The 27,601-nt window shown below is 35.0% G+C and overlaps 1 protein-coding gene across 1 annotated transcript in view; it reads right to left on the bottom strand.

The window, feature by feature from the left end:
- The window catches only part of LOC100448860 (protein lin-28 homolog A-like), a 45,699-nt gene extending 19,179 nt beyond the window's left edge, over positions 1 to 26,520 (bottom strand). The window contains exons 1-2 of the mRNA XM_054548836.2: positions 26,469 to 26,520; positions 18,723 to 18,778 (exon numbers count right to left, since the gene is read on the bottom strand). Of these exons, the coding sequence (XP_054404811.1) occupies positions 18,723 to 18,778; positions 26,469 to 26,520 (108 nt within the window). The remainder of the gene's footprint in view (positions 1 to 18,722; positions 18,779 to 26,468) is intronic.
- Positions 26,521 to 27,601: the final 1,081 nt, after the last annotated feature.

The raw sequence follows: 27,601 nt of genomic DNA, 5'->3' as shown, positions 1-27,601 counted from the left end.
TATGACCAAGACCAGATGTCTCCTTCAGGTTAGTCCACATTCTCAGACAAAATCTCAACCCATACTAGCCATCCTCCAACCATATGTAAGGATGTAAAAATAAACTAAAACCTCAATGCTGTTATCAAAAAATAATTAAACTTACCCCATCATCAGGGCCCCAAAGCAATATCTTAGTGTATAATAAAAGCCAATTATGGTTAGAGCAAAATAAAGCTTTATAATCTTATTTGTCACTTATTAAGCATCAAGAAGAACCTGAGAAATATCCATAATTGCCTATTATTTTGACGCCCTTTGTTTTTTTCTAATTGATGTATTCTGAAGAAGCAACGGGGAAACCAGGTGCCTAATTACCCTGGTGCAGGACTAACAGTTCAACTAGGCAATGTGGTTCTGCAGAGCCTCAGTTTAAATGGAGGAAAGATCTTATTAGCCCGGAGTCTTTCTCAACCAATTTCCTTTTTCTCTTATTCTCAGGATTTATTCTAAGCCTGGTCTGAATGTTATACTATACTCAGAAAAGAATTAAAGGTCTTTGGATTCCTAGTTGATTATAATGAACTCAGTATCCAGTATCAATCATGTTTGACCAATGCTATTACTCAGACCTACTAAAGGCCATTTAACTAAGTCAGGGAAGGGTCTGTGAAACTCAGGCCTGGGCTTTCTTTTCTAGTAGTAGACCTCTTAAGTTGGGTCCGGAAGTGAAACGAAAGCTGAGAAATATCCAATGTCAATCAGATATCATTTTAATATTTATAAGGAGATTAAAAAGAAAATGGAGATTCTAAGCTTTCATCAGGTTCAAATGCCTTAAAATTTACTTGGAAAAACATTTTATACCTTAGAATTTCATTAAGTTCAGAAGTCTTTAGAGTTGAAATGATATATACAAGTAATCATCCTGATTAGAGTTTGTAGATTTCTCTAACACACCAAAGAATTAAGCAATGTATAAAACTCAAACAACTCAAATCCAGGGTGGTGGACTACGTGATCACCTGTTGGAATTATTGATATGGCAACTACAAATGTAGTTCACTGTGCCCCTCAGAGTCTCCAACAAGAATCTGGACACTGAGCAGACACAAATATCTAGTCATAGATAACCTCAATGCTATGAACTAAATGTTTGTGTCTCCCAAGATTATATGTTGAAATCCTAACCTCCAATGTGATGATATTATAAGGTGAGGCTTCAGGGAGGTGATTAGGTCATGAGACCAGAGCCTTCAAAATACAGTTAGTGCCCTTATAAAAGAGATCCCAGAGAGCACCCTCATCCTTTTCTTCATGTGAAAACACGAACCAGAAAGTGGCCCCTGACCAAACACCTAAATCTGACAGCAACTTGATTTTGACCTTTGCAGACTTCCAGAACTTTGAGAAATAAAATTCTGTCGTTTAAGCCACCTAGTCTATGATAGTTTGTTACTGCAGCCCCAAATTGACTGAGACACTCAGTTAACTGGGGTGATAACCACCTGACTTAAGGAGTTCGCATTTTTCAACTCCAAGAAGATTTAAAAGTATAGAAATGTATTTAAGAAAATCAAAACCATAATATTAATATTTTTATGTTAGAAAGTAGTCTAAATATATTTGCCATTTTCTGTGCTTGTTTAAAAATTTTTGGCCTATTAGCCTCATGATTCTAATTTAAAATGTATAACTGAATGATGACTTAGATTAATAATTTTCAGTCAATGCTTTATATAAAGCATTGAACATATATGTTTACGATATTTTTAAGTTTAATTAGAGAGTTTTTAAAAAACAGTGCTTTGGAAGATTTTATTAAGTCAAAGAATTATTTTTAAAGGAAATAAAGTATATTAAATATATAAAAACACTTGAAAATATTTAAATATGTTTAAATTGAACTAAATATTAATCAAAGTGTCTTTAAATATATGTAACCTTTTCTAGACTTATAAACAAAATAATAAGATATGGAAGCTAAATTTAAGAGGCTAAGAACTAGGTATTACTAATTTTTTAAACTAAAAGTAAACTCTGAACAGTCTTCTCTGAACACAAAAAGTCACACTGAATAACACCAAAAAGCACATATCAACATTTTATTCAGGAGCTGTAAGTATAGACATTGCGAGATGCTTATAACCCCGACAGCTATTTATATCAGAGTTTAAGAGTGAGCCTCTCATACCAAAGAATGGGCAGGATGATTATGCATGCTTGTTTAATATCTCACGTGTAAAACCAATGCTTTCTCTTTATGGGAGTTCAGTCTAATATTCACAAACTGAGGGAAATGAAGCAAACTGAAATTGCATAGAACATACTGACTTCTGGGAACGCTAAGTAACTTAGTAAGGCTGACCATAAAGTACAATGGAGCACAACTTTAAATCTCATAACATATTTGAACACAGAGATCAGAAATCGAGGAACACAGTTTGTTTTTTGTCTTGGGAGAGGTTTTCTTAGAGCTAGAAGCAACTCTAGAGAGACTACCTGTTTCATTTTACCAATAGCAGAACTGCGTACGTCCAGTCTAACAGCCAATTAAATGCAAAGCCCAAATAAGAAGCTATAGCTCTGTTATATGCTGTTAAAAATTTTTCAGTGACTGGAATAACTTTCCCATGTGACTGGAATAACTTTCCCATAGGACACTTGACAATTCTTGATTGGAAGGCAAATGCAATTACAGTGTCATAATTAACAAATAAAAGCAAAGTAACAGCAAAAGGTGCTTGAAAAGATGTTGAGAATAACTAGTTCAGTCCTCAAAGTAGAATGAAAAAGAGCCATCAGATCTGCCGAACATTAGTGAAAGCAACTGGAAATTTAAAGAATTTTTTTTTTTTTTGAGACGGAGTCTCGCTCTGTCGCCCAGGCTGGAGTGCAGCGGCGCGATCTAGGCTCACTGCAGGCTCCGCCTCCCGGGTTCACACCATTCTCCTGCCTCAGCCTCCCGAGTAGCCGGGACTACAGGCGGCCGCCACCGCACCCGGGTAAGAATATTTTCAAACTGGAATAATATACATAAAGAAACTAAGTACTTGCCGCTTGGTAGAAATGTAAATTAATAGAGCCATTATGGAAAACAGTATACAGGTTCCTCAAAAAATTAAAAATAGAACTACCATATGATCCAGCATGCTCACTATTGGGTATACGTCCTAAGGAGATAAAAATCAGTATGTCAAAGAGATGTTTGCACTCCCATGTTCATTGCAGCATTATTCACAATAGCCAAGATATGTAATCAAACTAACTGTCCATCAGTGAATCAATGGATGAAAGAAACACAATGGAATACTATTCAGCCTTTAAAAGGAAGGAAACCCTGCCATTTGAGACAATATGGATGGACCTAAAGGACATTATATTGAGTGAAATAAACTAGTCAAAAGACAAACAATGCATTATCTTATTTAAATGTGGAATCTGAAAAAGCCTAAGTCATAGAAGCAGAGAATAGTCTAACAGCTAATTAAATGCAAAGCCTAAATAAGAAGCTATAACGCTGTTATATGTTGCTAAAAATTTTTTTAACAAAAAACCAAGGAATGGGAATGGGGAGTGTGGATTGAAGAGATTTTGGTCAAAGGTTTAAAAATTTCAGTTAGGCAGGAGGAATAAGTTCAGGAGATATACTGTACAACATGGTAACAATAGTTAATAATAACGTATGGTATACTTGAAAATGTCAAGAGAATAGATTTTAAATGTTCCCACCACAAAACAAGGATACGTATGTGAAGTAATTAGCTGTTAATTAGCTTCCTTTATCCATTCCACAATGTACACATATATTAAAACATTATGAGCTGGGTGTGGTGGCTCATGCCTATAAACCCAGCACTTTGGGAGGCCAACGCAGGTGGATCACTTGCGCTCAGAGTTCAAGACCAGTCTGTGCAACATGGAGAAACCCTGTCTCTACATAAAAAATTAAAAATTAGCCAGGCATGGTGGTGCATGCCTGTAGCCCTAGCTACTTGGGAGGCTGAGATGGAAGGATCACTTGAGCCCAGAAGGTCGAGGCTGCATTGAACAGTGTTTGCCTCACTGTATTCCAGCCTGGGTGACAAAGTAAGATCTTGTCTCAAAAAAAACCACAAAACATTATGTTGTACACCATAAACATATATATATAATTTCATCAACTAACAATTTAAAAATAAAAATTAATTTTTAAAAAGAAATTAAGTACTTGCTCCTACATGAAAGGAAGTAAGAAAAAAGGTAGAAAAAGTACTGACACCCCTTGCCCATTCCAGGAAATCTGACAAAGTTGTGTTTTCAAACCTTTGTCATTCAAGTTCAACTTCTACAGTGTTTGATGTATCCTAATAACATTTGTCTCATTATTTACTTAATCTTTTTCTTAACATTGAATTTGGCCTTTTTCTATACAGTAATATTCTTGGGATCACAACTCTGATGTGTTAGTTATATTTTTATTTTTACTAATACACATTAAAATAAATACATTTCTATTAATTTGTCCTATTTTATCCATGCCTCAGCTGAAATCACCATACATGCCTCTAGTGATAATTATACATTACCACACACAGGAAAACACTAGCAAGTAGAAAAATGGTGCCTTTGATCGGGAATTTCCAAATACACAGAAGTTTTCTCTAGCTCCTAGCAAGAAAAATTTTCTGCATTTGGCCTTCCTCTAAAAGAATTATTCATCCTAAAAGTGTAGTTCAACAAGCATGAGCATTTACTCCATGTCAAGTCCAATACTGTACCCTGGTGGTACCAAAGACTCATCCTTGCCCTCCAGGAACCTAGAATTTAATGCCAAGGGAACAAATGCCACCCCCACCACTGAAAAAATTACTTATCATATCCTAACAAATATTCCTATTATGACCTAACCTTAGCATCTACTTCCTCTTGTGACCATTTAAAGTACCATTTGAACAAAACTAATTCCTGACAAAACAGACTGGGGAGCATAGAATCAAATGTTCCCCAAAAGGAGCCAGGTCAGATCAATCCTGTTTTTTTATTTTTTAGGTTTTTTATTTTTATTAAATAAAATAGAGACAAGGTCTCACTATATTGCCCAGGCTGGTCTCAAACTCCTGGGCTTAAGCAATCCTCCTGCCTCAGCCTCCCAAAGTGCTGGAATTACAGGTGTGAGTCACTGCACCCAGCCTGGATCAATCCTGTTTGACACATTAAATTCTAAAACAGACCATAAAATAATATGTACAATAGGAGCATCATTGTATGAATGTGTGTATATTTATGTGTAAAATAAAAGTTAGAAGGAAATACACCAAAATCAAAATATTAACAGTAATTATCTCTGCATGTTGGAATTCCAATGGTTTTATTTTCTTATAATTGTCGTATTGTACAAATTTTCTTCGATGGGCTTATAATTTTTTGGATATCAGAAATAAAATCTCTCCATAATTTAATATTTGATTCCCATTTACTTAAGACTTTTTAATCACAGAGATGTGTTTTTTATAAAGGCTACTTTGGAAAAGAAAAATTAGAAAAGCTTTTAAAAAGTTTAACCACTTGTTCTTTGTAAAGGCTTCATCATATGTCTTCATATCTTTGCAGTTCCCTCTGATCCAAATGCATTTCCCCTCACTTCCACATGTGAAATTCATACCTATGAATTTCCATGAAATTCAAAGTTAGAAGCAATTTCTTCTTCTGAAATGCTGTAGCACCTTATGTGTAACATACATATGACAATCACTTCCTAACATTTTGAACATGAAATGCAGAATCACAGAATTTTAGAACTCAAAGAGATCACCAAGATTAACTCATTCAACCTACTTTACAAGTGGGGAAATTGAGGCTCAATTAAATTATATGATATACTCCAATTTTCACAGTGAGTTAAATGTAGCATCAAGACCAGACTCTTGGTTCCATCCAGGAACCTAGGACCCTATTCTTTCTGTTTACACTGAGTTGTACCTTTTTGGAGCCACTGGTTAACTTTTTTTTTCCTAAGTTGAATGGAAACTTTGTCAACTAAGAGTCTTACATTTCTTGTCCCCCGGTGAGTTTACCAAATATTTGATGATTATGTCTGGCACAAAATGAGGCAGCTGTGAATTCACTGGGGTTTCCCTTTGTCTTTCTTCTTGCTCTTGTGTGCCCACTGTTGTGTCTCATGAAAAGGAGAAAAATAGTCCATAAAGTTGATGACATAAATTTGAGTATCAAACATAGATGAGCACTCCATTTTGAGCAATAAGAAAGATAGTTTTTAAATCTCATATTGTCAGCATTGACTTTTTCTGTAGTTTCCTAGTAAGATACGTAAATCTCTTCTCCACCCATCCATTCCCAATTATTTCATTTAAATGTTAATATACTGGAAATACTTCACTTTATTGATTGCCAAACAATGCTGATTTTCAAATCTAGCAGGCATTTCACTCAAGCATTTTGTAGGAAGTGATCTTACAAATCATTAGGGATCCTCTTAAAGGGATTCCTTCACTTTCATTCAACCCATAATTCCTTACATCATATTTTTACCTCTCTAAGACACCTTGCACACATAAAATCCAGATTTTTTAGCAATATTTAGATGAACATTTCAAGTTAGCTAATGGTGGTGCAAATTTTCAAACAACAGTTCTGTTTCTTTATCATTGTGCAATCATTTAAAGATTGTATTACATTTCCTTTCGTACAGTATGGGAAATGAGAAAATAAAAATACACACACAACTCTAGTATTATTAATGCAATTGAGAGGGAAAATGGCAATCTCTAGGTATACTGAAAATAACATATTTTAGCCTCAGTCAGACACTCTTTAGACTTACAGGAGACCTCCTGTGTTTATAATTGTGAAGGAAAAGAAGGAAATCAAAGAATATGTTCAAAAGATTGCAGATATGTTATCAAATATTTTCTGAAAGGCAATATTTTATAACATTGTTTCAACTATCTGGAAAAAGAAACCTCTTTAGAATACGTAAGTCTTTCTCAGATACCATTCAGGTTCCAGTAAATCGTTTATTATTTCTCTTTGCCTTTTTGTTCTTGGATAAAGGAACTTCCTTCTGCACCAGCTCTGTAGGCTTTCTTCTCTTTCTAAAATATTGGTTCCTTCCCCGTTTTGTTCAGAAGCCAAATGATTAGCTTCAGGCTCATGACTGATTTCCTATTGTTCCATTCACTTTAACCTCTCTCATTGAGCCAACAATCTGGACCCCAGAGGGATTTGTCACGGTTCTCCAATTCTCTTTCTCCCTTGGCAGCAATTTTTTATTTGATTTTCCTTTTTCTTTACTTTCATAAAAAGAAAAATTCTCACTTTAACACTTTCTTTTAAATTATCCTTTGGTTATGAGAGGCAGAAAGGGCCTTAATTTCTTGAAACTCATGCAATGTTGACAGTGAACACTGGTGCTCATTTCTTTTTGTTATGACCCAGAGAAGTGAAAATGATATTCTCAAAAATGGTGTTGCCCTTCAATCTATATTTGAATCTATTCATCATAATGACACACTTTAGTCTGATTCCATCATAGAATAATCTATCTTTTAAATCACCTACAAAGTAAGAACAATCAACAATTAAAGGAAGGCAAAACTGATACCTTCATCTCAAAGAAATATTAGTAGTATGGCTTTCAACTAACAAAGTACATTCAATGATAAGACAAACATAGCCATTGAAATCATGCTGAATAGAGAAATGTATTGTTATTGTTAGTGGTCGCAACAATAAAAATAACAACAGCTACTACTTGTTGAGACCTTTCCATCATCCATACAGTATACACTGGAGATATTTAATCTTCAAGACACTCTAGAGGCATATAGTTTTTATCCTCCTTTTATATATATACACCTCAGGAAACAGCCTCAGAGAGGTTGCTTAATGCTCGGTATCACATAGCAGAGCCCAAATTCAAACTCATGTATAACTGAAAGGCCAGGATACAAGACACAAGTCAGACAAATGAATTTTGTATGGGATTCCATATGATTTGGAATCTGTAAGTTTTCACCAAAGATAAGAAACAAAATCAAATATCTTACTTCACTGAAATCACATCAGTACTTCTGGTGCAGTTTCTGAGCCTGTATTTTATAAGACAAGACAAGTGGAAATATTTACCAATAACTCATTTTTGTGAATTGTGAATACAATTATACACAAAAACTGGTTCAGTTAAGGACAAAACTCTAAGGTATTGTAAGAAACATCTGATCAATAGTTATCAACACTATTAAGAACTTTATTAGGTTTAAAGTTTACTTATAAACTTTATTTATTTATAACTTTATTTATTACTTTTGCCATTAGAAGTAATGGCAAAACCCACAATTACCTTTGCACCAACCTAATATTTTTATATTTGAAAATGTTGATATATATTTGTTTATTCCATAATTCAATCCATATAAACAACTTTTGTTTTATTTAACTCATTCACGTGTATTATCACACTATTTGAAAAATTTTTTTAATATTTATATATAAGAAAGGTATCAAGGGTGGACTAAAAGTAGAAATTTGAAAGCTATTAGTTGTCTGAAGTTCTAATTCTGATTTTCTTTACTTAAATTGGCAGTAAGATGAAACGGATATGAGATTATTGTTTTGGAAGCAATCCCAATGACTACAGGATAGTTTTTATCCATAATTCATTCTTTATTTTACATCACAGAACACAAAGGGTGGGTGGGCATTCACATTATTGCAAAACAACTCTGAAATATAAAATATTCTTCTTAATTTTAATCATGATTTTTAAGTTCCTTCTGCACTGTTTACAATTATTAAATAAGAGACTCCATCTCTGGAGTAAGAGACACATCCCTACAAATTGAGAATATATACCATGGAATACTATGCAGCCATAAAAAAAGAATGAGTTCATGTCGTTTGCAGGGACATGGATGAAGCTGGAAAACTAACACAGGGACAGAAAACCAAACACTGCATGTCCTCACTCATAAGTGGGAGTTGAACGATGAGAACGTATGGGCACAGGGAGGGGAAGAAACATCACACACTGGGGTCTGTTGAGGGTTGGGGGGCAATGGAAGGGATCGCATTGAGAGAAATACCTAATGTAGATGATGGGTTGATGGGTGCAGCAAACCACCATGGCACATGTATACCTATGTAACAAACCTGTACGTTCTGCACATGTATGCCAGAACATAAGTAAAAATAAATTAATTAATTAATTAACCTCTTCATTTAAAAAAAGCATAATTTAAAAACTTTTTTCTTCTTTCCCCTGAGGATCTCCAAGTCAACATAATAGTGCCACTACTACTTTCCTTCTATCTCTTTTCTTACTTATATGCCTATAACATCAGTCCTTTTTTAATAATATGAAAACAAATTTGTGTCTTAAATCTCTTGATTTGGAGAATGATTAAAAACAGCTAAATGTTGAGAAACAGAAGGCTTAGAAGGCAGACAGAGCCTCTTTTACTTGCCAAAACATGATTTCCTGTTGCACAAGCAAATGAGGAGGCTTTAAAAGGTTTAACTGATGTCCTGGGCGCCTCTGAGCTTAACATGACATTTTGATAAGAAAAGTTCATAAATACATAAGGACTATGTTTCCCTGGAAATTCTCAGGGTTTTAAAATCTAACAGATAATGTGTTTTGAGCTTTCATCTAATTCTCCATTCTTGTGAAATGCAGTGACCCTGAACATTGAAGATCTCTCCCTCACCTAGGATTACGAATCTGTCTGGAAACACTAGCCACATATTGCAGCAGATCAGTAACGGGGACACATAAACAGATCTGATGCACCAAACCCACACTGTACATTCAGACTTGTAATCCAAGCCCATGAGACACATGAGAAAGCAAAAGGAGTAAAGTATCAGAAGAGGCCAATGAAACAAAGATGGCACAAGAGCATTGTAAGAAATTTATTGCACTAACAATGAGTTGACAATTCTCCATCTTGAAAAATCCCTGCACATTAATACTATAAGAATCAATCTCATTAGCCTACGAAACAACATTAAAAGAGAGAATTTTTTCCTATATTCATTGGCCACAAATAACACATTTAATCAGCTGAAAGGGATGTATCTCTATAGAGAAAAAAAAATCCTTCAAGCATATCATTCTATTAAACAGTGTCATGCAGAAACAAATCTCAAGATTTTAATAATTTTTTAATGTAAGAGAATCCTTAGGAGAGGAATTTTACAAACCAGTGACCTAAAAATAAGCTGGTGGCATAGGGAGCTATATACAAAAGCACTTCAGGAAGGGGGGGCTGGGTAAGTGGGCATTGCAGTCACTGTAATAGTAAACTATGCTAAGTGCATAGTTGCCAGAGACCTAAAAATGCTATAGGACTTAGCACTGCACAAAAAAAAAATGAATATTTTCAGAGCATCTACTATGTTCTAGGTGCTATAGTTGCATTACATATTTGATCTCTTTTTATCTTAAAAAGCTGTGATATAAGGAGTAGCAGTGTCATCTCTAATGTATAAATGAAAGGCCCAGGATTCAGAAAAGACAAGGCAAGTCACATCTAAGTGTCAAGATTGTTCAAAAGATTTAGAAACAACATATACAATATTTCTTTATAAATATAAACCACATATAGAAATGCAGATATATAGTACTTTAAGATTTTATAGTTAACTTCTGGTTCAATAATGCCATACAAAGCATACATATTCCTCTTCTCCCTTCCAAAATCCCTTTGAAATAACAGTGAAGGGAGACAAAAAAGAATAAATTCATGGCACTGTGAAATCAAGAGAGGATGCCTTCTACAGATATGACATTCAGATATTTTCACAAACTTCTGGTAGATAAAGAATTATATTTATACAGTCAGCCTTACAAAACTAAAACAGTTCAGCTTACATATATGAGAAGGCTGTAATAGAGAATGCCATTCACTCTGTTGGAACAGATGCACATTCAGGAGGGCTGTAGCATTCATCTTCAGCTGGAGCCCCAAGAACTTTTAATGAAAAAACAGTGAAATATTTATTTGGTAAGGACTATTAGTGTAAGTGTTTGGCTGAAGACTTAGAGAAAGCCTGCAAGAACTCCAAAATACTTCAATGAACCTGAAAAGTAAAACAAGAATGGCTTCCTCCAAGAAGTAAAATTCCCTAGAGGTCACTGTTACAGGTGGCTTTTGTCCTCCCTCAAATTCGTATGTTAAGTTTCTAACTCCCCAAACCTCATAATGTTCCTATAGTGTTTGCAGATGAGGTCTCTAAAGTGGTAAGTTAAAATGAAGCCATTTGTGTGGGACCTAATCCAATATAGTTGGCCTCTTTACAAGAAGAGATTAGGAGGCAGATAGGCACACAGGGAAAAACATGTGAAGACAAAGGAAAAAGATGGCCATCTATAAGCCAAGGACAGGGGCCTCGGAAGAAAGCAACCCTGAAAAAACCTTGGTCGTGGACTTCCTGCCCCCAGAGCTATGAGGAAATTATTTTTTGTTGTTTAAGCCACCCAGTCTGTGATATTTTGCAATGACAGCCCTGGCAAACTAATCTCATATCACCCACAGTAAAACCTTACTTGAAAAATTGTGGGAGTTCCAGGATAGTCTACCAATCTCCACTGATGGATCCTAAAGGGAAGTCTATAGTCAATCATGCCATTCAAGACAGACCTTCTGCAAAGATCCTATACCAGCTATTTCCCTGAATCAATATACTTCTCATTTTAAAGATACGATAGTTCAACAAAAACTTAACAGACATCTAAGGAAAACAGGATGAAATAGAAAAATGTGACCCTGGATGGATTAAAAATAATACATCGCAGAGATGCAATCTCAAAAATAAAAATTCTAATTAGTATTTTTGGAGTGCTTCAAGCTATTATGAAACGAAGAGCCAGTCTCAGAACAGAGAGCTATTTCATTTGGAATTTAGAAAATCCTTTCTGAGGCTGAGCGTGGTGGCTCACTCCCACAACCCCAGCACTTTGGGAGTCCAAGGCGGGCAGATTGCTTGAGGTCTGGAGTTCGAGACCAGCTTGGGCAACATGATGAAACCCCACCTCTACAAAAAATACAAAAATTAGCCTGAAATGGTGCTGCATACCTGTAGTCCCAGCTACTCAGGAGGCTGAGGTGAAAGAATCACTTGAGGCAGGGAGACAGAGGTTACAGTGAGCCAAGATTGTGCCACTGCACTCCAGTCTAGGTGACAGAGCAAGACTCTGTCTTATTAAAAAAAAAAAAAAAAAATCCTTTCTCAAGACAACAGCCCGCTTTTAAAACTGCAAAATCTTAATTTTGAACCTGGGCAGTTAAATATTGTCTTTGTTCTTTTTGCATTTTTTCTTATTCTTCCCAAACCAAACCCAGACCAATGGATGCTCAGGGACAACTGAGGTCATCATGTATTAAAAAAAAAAAAAAAAGAAAACCACTCTTCCTAAATAACTGATTTACTTATAAATGTTTTTTAAACGCTTTAGTCATATTTCACAGTAGTGATTCATTCATTGTGGTCTTTGCATGCCAGCTAGGGCTTCCCTGCATCTAAAGATGCACATAAATACCACTGAAACTTTTGTGAATGATTTGTGGAATTTCCAGTGCCTTCCCTACGAGTGTAATAAAGTCTCAAGACTTTTTTGGGTTGTCTCTGATTAACTTCCTACTTCTTCTGAACTTTTTTTCTCTTCTCTGCTTTCTGTGATTCCTGTAAGTCTTGTTCACTGGTGTCAACCCAAACATGGAACATAGCCCCATCTCCTGGATTTCTTCCTCCTTCTCTCAACAAACTTACATGTCAGCTCTCAGTGACTGACTTCAATAGAGATTCGGAGGTAAGAGCAAGGGAGACAGCATATCAACACTATAGAAAGTATACAATTAAGTATTAGACATTTGTTTTCTTTAAAAAAATCATTGACTTTTTACAACTCAGATTCAATTTTCCACTCTTTTGCTCAATCATTTTACTCTCTCTCTCTCTGTTCAAGCTGCAGCACAACTTTAAAAATTTTGCTTCCATTTTATTACAAAGTCCAGCACTTACCTCCAATTTCATCAACTGATAGGCTTTTAAAATGTGATATATTCATACAACAGACTATTATTAGGCAATAAAAAGGAATGAAGGGTCGGGCGCAGTGGCTCACACCTGTAATCCCAACACTTTAGAAGGCCGAGGTGGGCCAGATCACCTGAGATCAGGAGTTCAAGACCAGCATGGCTAATGTGGCAAAACACCATCTCTATTAAAAAAGGAAAAAAAATTAGCCGGGCGTAGTGCCGGGCGCCTGTAATCCCAGCTACTCTACTCAGGAGGCTGAGGCAGGAGAATCACTTGAACCTGGGAGACCAAGGTCGCAGTGAGCCAAGATCGTGCCACTGCACTCCAGCCTGGACAAAAACTGAGACTCCGTCAAAAAAAAAAAAAAAAAAAAGGAATGAAGTACTGACATATACTACAACATGCATGAACCTTGAAAACATGTCAAGTAAAAGAAGCCAGTCCCAGAAGACCACATATTCTATGATTCCATTTATGTGGAAAGTCAAAAATAGGGAAATCTATAGAGACAGAAAATAGATTAACGGTTGCCTAGGAGTGGGAAAATTGAAGGGAAATGGGAAGTAACTGCTCTATGGACATTGAATTTTGCTTATAAATGATAAAACATTCTAAAATGGATTGTGCTAATGGCTGCAGGACTCTATAAAATTATTAAAAGTGATGGAATTGTACACTTTAAGTGGGTAAAATTTATGGCTTGTAAACTAATCTGAATAAAGCTGTTATAAAACAAACAAACAAAATGTACTCGCACCTAGCAGTCCCTGCTGACAATTGCAATCAATATTTTGTGGCCAGAGGGGGTACAGCAGGTGAGCAACAACCTCTAAAAAAGGGTGTCTTAAAAGGGTTTTTTCCTCTCCAGGAGTATGATACGCAGTGATGGCTTCCACATTGATTGATATCTGTGATTTAGTAACATCACCAACCTTCTTTTGGCATACTGATTGTAGTTCATTGCCACCTGTTCTCCGCTTATCTCTTGCTGTGATTCCTATTGTTCTGTTCATTCTATTACTAAATAAATCTGTTTCATTTTGTAAGGCTGTGTTTTGGCTTATACTACACAACAATAAACCCTTGGAAACTTGGCTCTTCACACTTACTTCTGATATCATTTTAATGGATTTTGGCACACACAGGCAAACTACAGGTAGTCCATTTTCTTTTTATTTATTTATTTATTTATTTATTTATTTATTATACTTTAGGTATATCTCCCAATGCTATCCCTCCCCCCTCCCCCCACCCCACAACAGTCCCCAGAGTGTGATGTTCCCCTTCCTGTGTCCATGTGTTCTCATTGTTCACTTCCCACCTATGAGTGAGAATATGCGGTGTTTGGTTTTTTGTTCTTGCGATAGTTTACTGAGAATGATGATTTCCAATTTATGTCCATCAATGTAGGCTTATTTTTTGGCTTATATGGGTCCAGGAGGACAAGGAGTAGACCTCCTAGGTCTTTGTCCTAGATGAGGGTTGCCGGAAAAATTAAAATCTGAGTCCATGTGAAGGTGCTCTCAGGAAGAGGACAATACTAGGTTGCAGAAAGGAAAAGAACTGCATCTGAAGCAAGGAATCTGCGAAGGACACACAAAGCAGCTGATTGGGTCCCTGCGGCAGAGCCTTGAGAGATTCCCTAAGGTAATTAGATACATGAAGTGAGATGTAGTGAGACAGAGCTTTCCAGGAGCTGCTGCAGCCAGCCTATGAATAGAAAAGTCTTGTGAAGGATACTGACATTCTGATTCTTTAAGCTTCATTTTTTCTTGAGTACTTAAAATGTAGTAGATTCTATGCCCATGCATATTTCCCAAAATTGTAAGTGAGAATTGGAAATGCAACTCCCAAATCTTCAAATCTGAAAAATTATTCAATCTCAAAACTCATATTCATACTATATATAATAACTTATACCTCTTCCCTCCTGTGACTTTCACATGTCAGCTGGAGTTGGGGGAGAGGAGACTAAATCACCCTCCAGGCACAATTTACCACAAGTTCCCAAATAAACCTTTCACCAACTCACTATGAGAAAGCATAGATGAGAGAAATAACAGCATGCCAGGTTCAACCGAGTCCATAGGTGAGTGTAGCTGCTCAGTAAGTGTTTGTTGATTAAAATTAAGGATGACTAAATCCACGCCCGGACTGAGTCCTTACAAAATGCCACCATAAAATATAAATTTTAGAAGAGTTAGTGAAAGACTTCTGAATACTAACTGCAATGGAGATACTACACAAAACCAGTCATATTAACTCCTATGACCCTTCAGAAGAAAGAGCCCAACTGAAAGTAAGATACGCTGTAATTATGTTGATCCTGGCTTTTGCAAATTCCCAAAGCACAGATTACTATCCACTAGGGCCACTTAAACCATTTACTCATTCAGTTACTCCGAGGCTTCCAGAATGAATAGGCGACCAGTCATGGTCATTCCATGAACACTTTATGATAGTCCAAAAAAATAAAAATAAAAATAAAAATGTGGGACTCTTTTTGAAGATGTCAAAGAACATCTGTCTCTTCCCCATTTTCTAAATAGAAATCTCATTATGTTAGTAATTATGCATGACATCTCTGGAAGAATTTACTTAGAAAAGAGAGTTTCAGTGTTCTCTCAGTAAATTAAGAAAAAAAGATTTATCAAATTAATATGAAACGCAAATTTCCTGAATAAAGTCTTAATTCTATTGACAGTATTAACCATTTATGCACAATTAATTATTCTCACACAAAGTTCATTTGTGACATTGTTCCATATTTGTAAAATATAAGGAATTTTGGCTGATAAGTTTTCATGGGGCTGTCTTCAATAAACCTGCTACTTTTCTAATAGGTAGTGATATGGTTTGGCTCTGTGTTCCCACCCAAGTCTCATCCTGAATTGTAATCATGTGTCAAGGGAAGGACCTGTAATCCCCACATGTCAAGGGAAGGAGGTGTTTGGATCACGGAGGCAGTTTCTTCCATACTGTTCTCTTGATAGTAAGTGAGTTCTCACAAGACCTGATGGTTTTAGAAGTGTTTGGTAGTTCCTCTCTTGTCCATTCTCTCTTCTGCTGCTCTGTGAAGAGGTGCCTGCTTCTTCTTCACCTTGCACCATGATTGTAAGTTTCCTGAGGCCTCTTCAGCCATGCAGAACTGTGAGTCAATTAAACCTCTTTTGTTTACAAATTACCCAGTCTTGGGTAGTATCTTTATAATGGTTTGAGAATGAACTAATAAAGGTACTTATTGATTATAGGCATTGAACTATCACATATTCCAATAAATAATCATGCATTCTACAAGCTTAATGAGTATAGGGCAAGATAATGAGAAACAAGGTGGGAAAGCTTTTAAGCAGAGAAGGAAATAAAAATATGTAACTGTGAGGTGAGTATTTCAAAATCAGGCCAATATTTAAGAGTAATTCCAACACAAATACAGTAAAATAATTTTTTTAATCACAAAAAAGATGAAGTTCAATGTTTGTAATTAATAAGGACAACTAAAACTATTGGAGGTGCCAATTTTTTAACTACAGACAACATAATTGACCTACAAGAGTTATTTGAACAGTTTCTGACACTTTTTTAAAAATCTAATTTTATCAGCTGCTGCTGCCAAGGAAGGCACCAAGTTAAAATGAAAATGTCATACAAAGTGCCCTTCAGCATAAAATCACCAAAATGTTCCATGCTATTAACAACAAGCACCTTGATTATTCACAGAGATTTTCATTTCAGTGCCTTTGACTGAAAAGGGGTTAACTTAGTGAACAGTATCCTCCATTTATTGCATACTTTCTCTAAAGCCCTGGACATTTCCAGCTGACAAATACAGACACAGTTTTCATTTTCAGAAACAACATTAGTTTGCTGCACCATTGGGTGAAATCCAAGCATTTAGTAAGGCTTGTTTCCCTTGCTGCCTGGCTTAGCACATGTAATGAGAATTATGTCTTTCACTTCCATGCCAACTTGAATACATTAGAAGCAACAATAACAGAGTCAGCACTATATCAAGATAGACATGCCCACAGAAAATAATCTAATGTGTCCTTCCTTACCCAGGTGGCATTCAACTTCTAAACACTGTAACTAATGGACCACAAAAAGCTAATGACAAACTACAGTTTTACATTAGTCTCAGAAAATTTCATAATTTAAACTATTAAACCCATTCGTCCTCTTTTTTTTAACCCATTTGTTCTTTTAAGCAGCATAACCTTAAGATTGCCCAATAATATACTCAACTATTTTTTACCATTTTGAAAATAAATTATAAAAGTAACATAGAAAGAAGATTAGACTTTATTTGAAAGGCTAAAAGGGTAAAATATCACAACAAACAGAATATAATTTTCTAAAGAACAGTTAGGATCATGAAAAGTAAATCTGGATACCCATAATTTTTCACTTAGTTTTATATATAAATTTTGGATTTCTTTTCAGTAAAGTGCTAGGATGTAGACTATATTATTTTGCATATATTTTCTAATTTTAGTTTTATAGTCCTAAATGAAGTAGATACTTCATTATCTTAAAATAAGGATTTTAAAAACTGAGCCTTAGAGAAATTAAGTAACTTACATGGATGGTCTAGAATCCAAATTTTCTGCTGAGTTATTTAATCACTAGGCTATATGACCTCCCTAGGAAGTTTTGTCCTTTACAAACAATGACCACATGCTTCTATCATTTTCATTGTATTATATTAATTTTATTTTATATTATTCTATTTCATTTGTTATAATTTTTCATTGTATTTGATTCCTAGTGCTTATACTCTCCAAAGATAAGATTTTTCTTATAGGAGTTAATATTCATAAACCCAAATTTGCACCGTTTCTTGCATTTTGTTTTTTTGAGACAGAGTCTTGCTCTGTTGCCCAGTCTGGAGTGCAGTGGCACGATCTTGGCGCACTGCAACCTTCCCCTCCTGAGTTCAAGCGATTCTCCCACCTCAGCCTCCCAAGTAGCTGGGATTATAGGCACGTGCCACCAAGCCTGGCTAATTTTTGCATTTTTTTTTAGTACAGACGGGGCTTCGCCATGTTGGCCAGGCTGGTCTGGAACTCCTGACCTCACATTTGCCTCAGCCTCCCAAAGTGCTGGGATTACAGGTGTGAGCCACCACACCTGGCCTCTTGCATTCTTGAGCTAACACAACTCTTGCTGTTACATTAATATTCATTTATTAATTCAGCAATTTTTTTTTTTTTTGGCTACTGTGATAAATACTAGCTATCCCAATGGCCACTCACAAGCCCCTTCCCCTTGGCTCACCTCTGCTTTAGAATTTAGATATTTTCAATATTCACTTTCCAGACTTCCTTTCCACTAGGGGTGGCTATATGACAACGGTTCTATTCAATGAGAGCTAAGTACAAGTCAGCTGAGGAGTTTAGCTGCTCATAAAAGTGATAAATATTGCTAGTACCACCCCTTACCTCCTCTTTCTGCTTCGCTTGTAAACATAATGCCTGAAACTGAGGCAGCCATCTTATGTCCATGAGTCAAAAACATAAGGACAAAGAACAACACACCAAAGCTGGCAGTGCGGATATAGAGAAAAAGTCTTGAGACTTTTCCTTAACCATGTGACAACTGACAACTGAGATTCTTGTCAAGTATCAGTGAAGATCATCTAGTTAAAGGCGCTCTTGGTTGTATTTTCTGTATCCCAGAACCGAAAAGCAATTCTAACTCACCCCGGTGTTGACCATATTCCAGAGGGCACAGCAGATGTTCTCACGAAGCTCACATTCTGGAAAAGACATTCGACAATAAACAAGTAAAGAATGTTAAGCACTACGGAGAACAATAAGCATTCAGGATAAGGAAGTAGAGAGTGACAAGAAGAGCCTAAGGGAAGTTTCTCTAAGGAGGTGGCATTGAGCTGAATAAATATGGGACCAAAAAAACATGCTTTGGAGAAAATTATTGCAAGCTGAGGCAACAGCATCTACAAAGGCTATGAGACAAAGAAATGCCTTACACATTTGAGGACACACAAATAGTCAGTATGTCTAAAGCCCAGTGAATTAGAAAGAGCAAAACATTGCCACAAAAGTAAGCAATTCAGTTAATATCCATGTAAATTTATTTGAAAGCCTTTTGTTTATCTGGAAGCATTAAACTTCTTAAATCGCCATTCACTTGACTTTTGGCAATTTGCTTCCCTGCACTAAAAGTTTTTTGTAGAACATTATTTTATCTCAAATATCATTTATCCATGACAACCTTGGAACGATTTCAAACACACAAACATTCACCTGTTTTTAAGGACAATAATGGTACCAAAAACTTTCTTCAAAATTCGACTTCAGAGATGCAGGAGATGAATAATGGTGCTGGCTGGTACCATAAAATCAGCTCTCTGAACAGAGGTCTGGCATATTTTTCACACTTATTTCTCTAAGATACTGTCGATACTAACCTACAGCACTTCTTGGTTTTTCTTTTTAACTGAGTTAGCACCAAAGAAGAGAAAAAATTAAACAATTTCCTCACAGCATGTTCAGAAATTTTGACATCCACATTTAACGATGAACTATGGGATTCCTTCAAGCCACCATCTGTGAGCAGAGCTGCTTTAGGAGCAGCAGTGCAAAGATGTTGGATATTTCCCTCCATGAAGAGACAGCTGGCAGGATTAAAAAAAAGAGAGAGAGATGAACTAATCTAATCAATTAATCTGGTTTCCATATTCCTTTGTATTTGCATTATGGAAATAAGCTAAGGATGATTTCTTTCACCTTGCATCTAAGAGGGAAAAAATGATAGATTTGCAAAAGAATATAACAGTTCTACAAATGGAATCGGAGGGAAACAATGTATCAAGTGGCGAGACGGGATTCTCTTTTAAGTATTCTCTTTTCATGCGGTTTGAAATTTTAATATTAATGTGCAGGTGATCAAATAAGTCTTCAGTAAAAGCATCATAAGGCTAAATGTTAAATCAGAGGATAAACAAAGACACATCCATAGAAATAAAAAATATCATATTGTGTTTTCCCTTACATTGGATTGAAATATTTATGAAAGTTTCATTCCATCATAGGAGAAAGTTTTTCTTTACAGAGGAATTTCAACCAATAAATGTTGAAGGAATTGTAATATTAGAATATGACCATTTTGCAACACAAATGAAAGCATTGATTCAAGCAATAACTATCAATATATAAAACCATTAGGTAACAGGTTGATGGCAAACTTTTCAATGGGAGGCATCAGGCTGTCACCACCAGAAATCACTGATCAATTTGTGTTACAACTAGTGGGGCCACCTGGCATAGTACCTCCCAATGCGATGAATAGAAAGCACGTAGACCCACCTAAGCAATATTCTGACCAAGAAGTTGAATCTGAATCTAATCAAACTCCCAGAACTTTCATTTACAGGAAATAGGTGGAAAGGAGGAACAATTATAACATCAAAAGAAAGCAGGCAGGGCGCAGTGGCTCAACCCTGAAATTCCAGCACTTTCGGAGGCCGAGGAAGATGGATTACCTGAGGTCAGGAGTTCGAGACCAGCCTGACCAACATGGTGTAAACCCCATCTCTACTAAAAATACAAAAAATTAGCCGGGCATGGTGGCACGCACCTGTAAACCCAGTTACTTGGGAGGCTGAGGCAAGAGAATCGCTTGAACCTGGAAGGCGGAGGTTACGGTGAGCGGAGATCTTGCCATTGCACTCCAGCCTGGGTGACAGAGCAAGACTCCGTCAAGAAAAAAAAAAAAAAAAAGCGCCAAATCCAGAGCATGAGCATTTTATAGAACATCTATAGCAAGTCAATAGCCTGGAGAAAAAGCTAACGAGAAGAGTGCTTTACGTGAAAAGAGACTTCCGAGGTATGACCCCTCCAAACATATCGACTTCTTTGAATCCTTATTCTGAAAAATCATTTCTAAAGAGACTTTTTAAAATTAGGGAAGGGTAATTCCGAGCTGTGTATTAGATGATAAAAAATAATTATTTGTAATGTTCACTGTGCTAGTAGCACTATGGGAAAATAGTTTTGGTTTTTTTTTTCCCCTTTAGAAAGGCATACTGAAGTTTACAGGGAAGAATTGATATTAGGTTTGGAATTTGCGTTAAACTAAATCAGCAAAGAAGTAGGGGGTAGATGCAGCAAATGCAGCAAAATCCTCATAATCTGAGTGATGGGTATAGCTTATTGAATTATTTGTCCTATTTTTTCCTATTTGAAAGTTTTCATAATGATTTTTAATGGTCATTAATCAGAGCTTCATTAGGTACTTTGTATGAAAATGTCTTTCTAGGACAAATGATATTAGCAAAAGGCAATTAAAAAGAAAATATATGGCTGTTGAAAATGCAGTAATAAATACAAGCTGTCCTGTATCCATGGCGCACCACAGGTAAAAAGCCATTTGCATTTATATATGACATCTTTTCATTAACTATTTATGAAATGTATCTATTATCAATCCTGCTTAATGAAAGAAATAAACATTAAAAAAAATTAAAGAAGGGCTCATAACTGATCCTCAGTTCATATCATTTTTAAGAAAAAAAAGTCATATCATAGCGTAAACATGCAAATAAGTTTTACCCATTTAGAATTTCTTACAGAGCCATATAGCCAACTATCTACAGACTTCCACAAATTTAAACATCAGTCCTTTTTTTATGGCTCTGGAATTTTGTCTGTTTAAAAGGGATCATTGTAAATCATTGCAGCCTTTTTAGAGAGAAATCTGGCAGTGTATGGCAAAATATTAAAATATTCAAACGCTTACATTTTGAAATCCTATTCCTGGTTCTACATCCCAAGAGGAAATTGTTCAAAAGAATTTTTAAAATAGCTGCGTCATAGCCAAGTATTTATGATAGCAAAACTTGGAAATAATGTCTAACCATTAGAAACACTTAAGTGAACCAACTCAGTGAAATACTATGGAAAATCTGAAGATTATATAAATATATACGGTAGTGTATATTCATACTATTAAGTTGATGGAAAGTATAACTGTAAATTCACTAGATTTAATATGATGTTGTTCTAAAATCATTTTAGCTGTGACTTTGAATATGCAAAGGGTGTGCTATGCAACACCGTAGCTTAGTTTCCTTCAGAGAGTTATCAATAAATTTTATCAAAAGCAATAGATAAATATTAGCTCTTATTCTGATTACTATCATTATTTATCTTATTAGAAGGGGCCAAAAAGAAATGTAAAGAATAGTATGTTTGGGACAAACGAAAAATGGGTATCACTTTTGTAAAGATTTTTTTTCAAATCCTATATTGTTTAAAATTTAAACTCAAAGGTTAAAGCTGAGTCATATACTTCTCAAATTTAGGATGACTTCCTTCTCTAGATGTATTTGATTTACCCAGGCAGTGTCTGTGTCTGACGCTTCCGTCAATCAAAATCTGGTAATTAAATTTAACAGTACAGTTAATGTGATAAATTATAGTCAAAGATTTTCTGTTAACCTATTCCTATATTTCTGGGGGAAATAATGGTCTATGATTTATTTATACGTTGCTTAATTTATTTTTGCCAATATTAAATTTATATATTTGTCTTCATGTTCATAAAGTGTGTTATCCTGCAATGTTTCTTTCTCATATATTTCTTTTCAAATTTTTTAATGTTTATTTTTTGTAGAGATGAAGTCTCACTTTTTTGCCGAAGCTGGCCTCAAGTCCTCTTGCCTTGGCCTCCCAAATTCCTAGGATTACAGGTCTGAGCCACTGTACCCAGGTCTTTTCATTGTTTTTAATCAAGGTATATTAGCATCATAAAGTGACCTAGAGAGCATTAAATTTTGAAAAGTTTAGAAAAGTTTCCATAAATTAAAGATCATTTGTACTTTTTTCTTTTTTTCCAGTTTTATGATTATTAGTTTTTTGAAGGATTGTTATAACACATCTGTAAAACCATCTGGGGCTGGATGAGTGTATGTGTGTGTGTATATCATAGTGTGTGTGTGTATATCATATGGTGTGTGTATTTCATAGTATGTATGTATGTGTTGTGTAGACTTTTAACTACTGATTCAGCTTCTTTTTACATATTTATACTTATATATTTATACTATAGGTATATTTAGAATTTCTATATCTTCATAAACCAATTTTCTAGAAAAATGTCCATGTTTCCATGTTTTCTAACTATTCTAGTTTATCAGCATATATCCGTTTATGCTATTCTCTTATGATGTTTAAATCTCTGTTGTATCTGTAGTTCTACTCACTTTTGTTCCTAATATTATACATGGCTTCTCTCTATCATTCTTGTCAGACTGTCTATTTAATTCATCTTTTAATATAGTCAGCTTTTGGCTTTTTGAAGTTCTCTATAATTTGTTTTCTAATTCACCAATTCAGCTCTTTTCTTTACTGTTTCTTTCTTTCACTCCTTTATGTTTGCACCATTGTTCTAACTTCTTAAGTTGAATACTTGGCTTATTAATTAATCTTTGTTTTTTTCTATGATAAGCAGTTAAGATATAACATTGAAAATAGCTTCAAGGCAAAACTTGTTACTGATTAAATATGTGTTCAATTATAGAGAACAAAGATTTATGGTTAATAATTTAAAATGGAGAAATAATAGAAGAATATCAACCATCTAAATTATTTCATAAATATTAGTGAATTGGTGTGATAAATAATGTTAAGTTAGCAAAGTCAGGTGATGTTGCTAACTTGTTCCTCTTGTTAAATAAAGCCCATGAGAAGTGGCAGATAGAAAAGGAGAGTCGAAAATTTGACAGCTATATTGCAAAAGAACTCAACTTGGATAAAAGTCAGGTAAGAAAAAATAACCAATTGCCAAGACTTCTAATTTACAGTGATGGCTTCTCAGACTGCAGGATATTCCACACAGGGCTTCGTTAGTACTCATTAAGTGTCTCAAGCAAAGTTGTTTTTCAAGCACACCTCTCCCTTGCTTAATGACTTTCATTAGTATCTGAAAACCCTACCATTAAGTAAAGAGCTTTTAAATGAAAAAAAAAGTTTTCATTAAATTTAATGGAAAAATTATGATATGTTTCATCTCAACACAAGATACCCAAATAATTTTCACAGCTAGAAAAATATATCAACTGAATAAAAATGTGTTTTTATTAGTAATAAACAGCAATTTGGGAGTAAACAAATACAGCTTATATATAAGTGGCAATGTTGTACTTGCTTTATTTTTCTTATTTCTGAAACATTTTTTCACTAATATTTCAAACTTCGGGGGCTCATGATTATTTTGCACTTAAAGTAAAATTATCCCAGAAAAACACCTTTGGGTAAAATATAGATTAAGTATATAGAGGCATAACAGACAGAAGATTCCCAGAAGATACTGCATCTTCATCTCTTGCTTAGAGATGAAGATAATAGCAGGCAGAAGTACTTTAGAGTATGTACAGAGAGCAAAATGCTTTGGCTTCATCCATACGTGGAAGGCAATTCAAATGTGATCCATACATTTGGATCTGACTAAAAATTGTTATGTCAAGTAAATTGTCAAATGTGTCATTGCCTGAAATCACAATGTTGAAATGCCCATTTTTATAGTATGTTTTTTGGTGAAAAGGTTGTTAGACAATTTTTCAAGTCATTGTCCAAAATATTAGCATTTTGCAAGAGTCATTCTAGCAAAAAGTTGTTCACTGAACAGTCATTATAGAGGGTAAGTCTGAAGAAAGTTAAAAATGGGAAACAGATTATTTACTCAATAAGAATATATTCAATGCTTACTTAAAACAAGTTGGACTGCTTATGTAATCTAACCCTTAGGATTATTTAACTACCTAGTTTATCTTTTATTGAGATTTTGCTAAAGGAAATGCCATAGGCTTAACTGCTTTAACCTGAACTATGGCTTTCCTTTGGGAGATTTCTGCAAAACAAAAGGTATATCATTTTGCTACAATTTAGCCTCACTTTTTAGAACAGAGTAACAGCAACTAACACTATTAACCATACAATATCGAGATAAATCTCATATATTGAAAAATTATTGCTACAAACCAAGAGAGTCTCTCTAAAATAAAATTATATTCATTCAGGAATAGGACATTGCTAAGGGAATATGAATGTCATAGTAAACTATGTGCATATTGACAGAGATAAAAGAAGATAATTTTTTAAAGGAAAAAATGAGGAGGATTACACAATTGTTTTGAGATAATTTTCTTTGGCTACTAGGATCAATAACAAGGGTGACAGTAGCCCAGGCAGTTGAACCAGCAGTTGCTGGGCAGATGTCCTTACAGAAGTATTTTTTCTTGCAAGAACTCAGTCACTGTTATGGAGACAGCACCAAGCCATGAAGGGTCCACTCCCAGGACCTAAACACCTCCCACCAGGCCCCACCTCCCGCACTGGGGATTACAATTCAACATAAGATTTGGATGGGGACAAAGATCCAAACTATATCACATTCTAAAATAACGGTTCTGGCAGCTGTATAATAGAGAGCAAAATAGAGGGAACGAGCATGGATGCAGAAAGAGCCTTCAGAAGATTAGAAAGTGGCCCTGTGAGTGCTAATAAATGGCTGCGAAGAGTAGTTCCTACAGCAATCTATAAATAATAGCTGTTGTGTAGGAACCATTTTTTGAAACCCTGACGTAGACCACTAGGTTAAGAGAGCAGATGCTGAAATTTCTTCACAAATCAACTCAAGTCCTCAGACTGATGCCTGAAATTCACTAAACTAAGAGACTATGATACATGATCATTCAGGCATAAATGGAGATAACCCAGGCAAAAAGAAGAAAGAATAATCCAAGGAAATGATGAAATTATAGCACTTGGTGACAGGACTACAGGACATGAGAAGGAATTATGAACTATAACTCTGAAATGGTCACAGGACTCAGAACAGAGGCCACATAGCGACTAAGCAGCATGTGTCCATTTGGAGGTCTAGATTGTACTTGTTTGAGTTTCCTTATCTGTAAAATGGTCAAAAACAAAAGCTTCCACCTCATGATATTGTGAAGATTAAGTGAGCTAAGAAATATAAGCGCCTAGAATAGTGCCTCAAAAATTGTAGGTGGCTCAGAACATATACAAACTTTGTTTAAATAAATTTAAGTGAAATGTCAGGTACCTCCCACATTTTGTTTTGTCTTCCAATAATAGCAATTCCATATGGCAAGCTAGAAAAACTGAAGTTAATATTTACAATGTCTTTTCAGTATAAATATTGTTGACAGATGACTTAGCTGCCCCATTTTCTTAAATTTTATTTTTCATCAGTTATTTTATATACACTCAGTTACCTCCTTTAGAAATCTTATCTATTTTGTGGCTCCCTATTGAGTTTAATAAGATATTTACTCTTAATAATGTAATAACTCTAGGTAAAACAGTATGAATAGTTGAAATTTATTTTCTAAGTTAATACTACATTTAAATCTCTAAATAGAGCTCCTTTGCAAGACTAAGGTCAAGTTACAAAATACTCACCTTTGAGATGATGAGTAAAGATCTGCAGACCTGAGAGAAAAGGAAACGGCATTCTTACACTCAAAACATTTGGGAAAAATGATAAAAAGAAGTATTTTTATTTGAAGTATGATTCATACTACTCTTCCAGCGACTGCAAATACAATAGAAGTATTTCATTACATTTCAATACCAAAATTATAAATCAAATAGCTATTTGGAGCCATAAGTATTTACCATATATAATCAATTTTTCAGTCACAAGTGCTGGTAGACATCAGTGTTAATGTTTTTATTCTCTTCCTTTTAAAAATGTCTAAATGATGAATATAGTTATCACAAAGAGATTAAGGGATTGAAAACCTTTGAATTGTTACTGAATCCTGAATCCTGTTCTGAACTTGAATTTGCTTTTATGGAAATTTTAAGCACTAGCAGTTTGAACCCAGTTTCCTTTTTATATAAATGCCATTTATTTCTTGAAACTTGCTTTTAATAATTGCTTAAGTCATTTAAATGCAAGCCGACTTCTTAGTAGGTGCTGAAACTGTGTACCAGGACTGAGGGTAAAATTAAATGACTCATTTCCATTATGATCAAAGCTGAAAACCTTTTCTTGTTATTATGTTGTGAATTCCACCAAATAACTACACAGTCATTTATTGAATTTTTCCTCTTTCAGACATTCACGTTCCAAGCTATTGTATAGTAAGTGAACTGGTAACTTTTTTCAATATACTTCAAAATTTTACTATAAAATGCCCTGCAGCGAAGACAATACTAGCTATTACCTAGCAGTGGGGTGAGCTAGTTTACCCTTTCTAGAGTTTGACATTTAAACGAAGTCCAGAAACATAAATTAAGAACATCTTAAATGATACTATAGATTAATATTCAGCAAAGAACACATTTGCCATTAACTAATTTTGAAAAAAACTCTGCTTGCAAGAAAAAAAATTAACCATCTTTCCTAAACAAGGTATTCTCTTGTGAGTAACCTTCAAGTATAATTCCCAAGGTCACAAAGCATCTTTGCTCTTTTTTTGCAAATATAACAGTTTCTATTCCTCTACTTACATCATTCTAATGAAAGAAAAACAGAAACTCTACAACCACAAAAGTAAAACCAAGCAATTGCTAAATGGCAAGTGTCA

This window comes from Pongo abelii, chromosome 11, assembly GCF_028885655.2.
Source record: "Pongo abelii isolate AG06213 chromosome 11, NHGRI_mPonAbe1-v2.0_pri, whole genome shotgun sequence".
Classification (NCBI taxonomy): domain Eukaryota; kingdom Metazoa; phylum Chordata; class Mammalia; order Primates; family Hominidae; genus Pongo; species Pongo abelii.
Note: the sequence above shows the minus strand (reverse complement) of the source record. Positions and strands in the feature narration are given on the sequence as shown.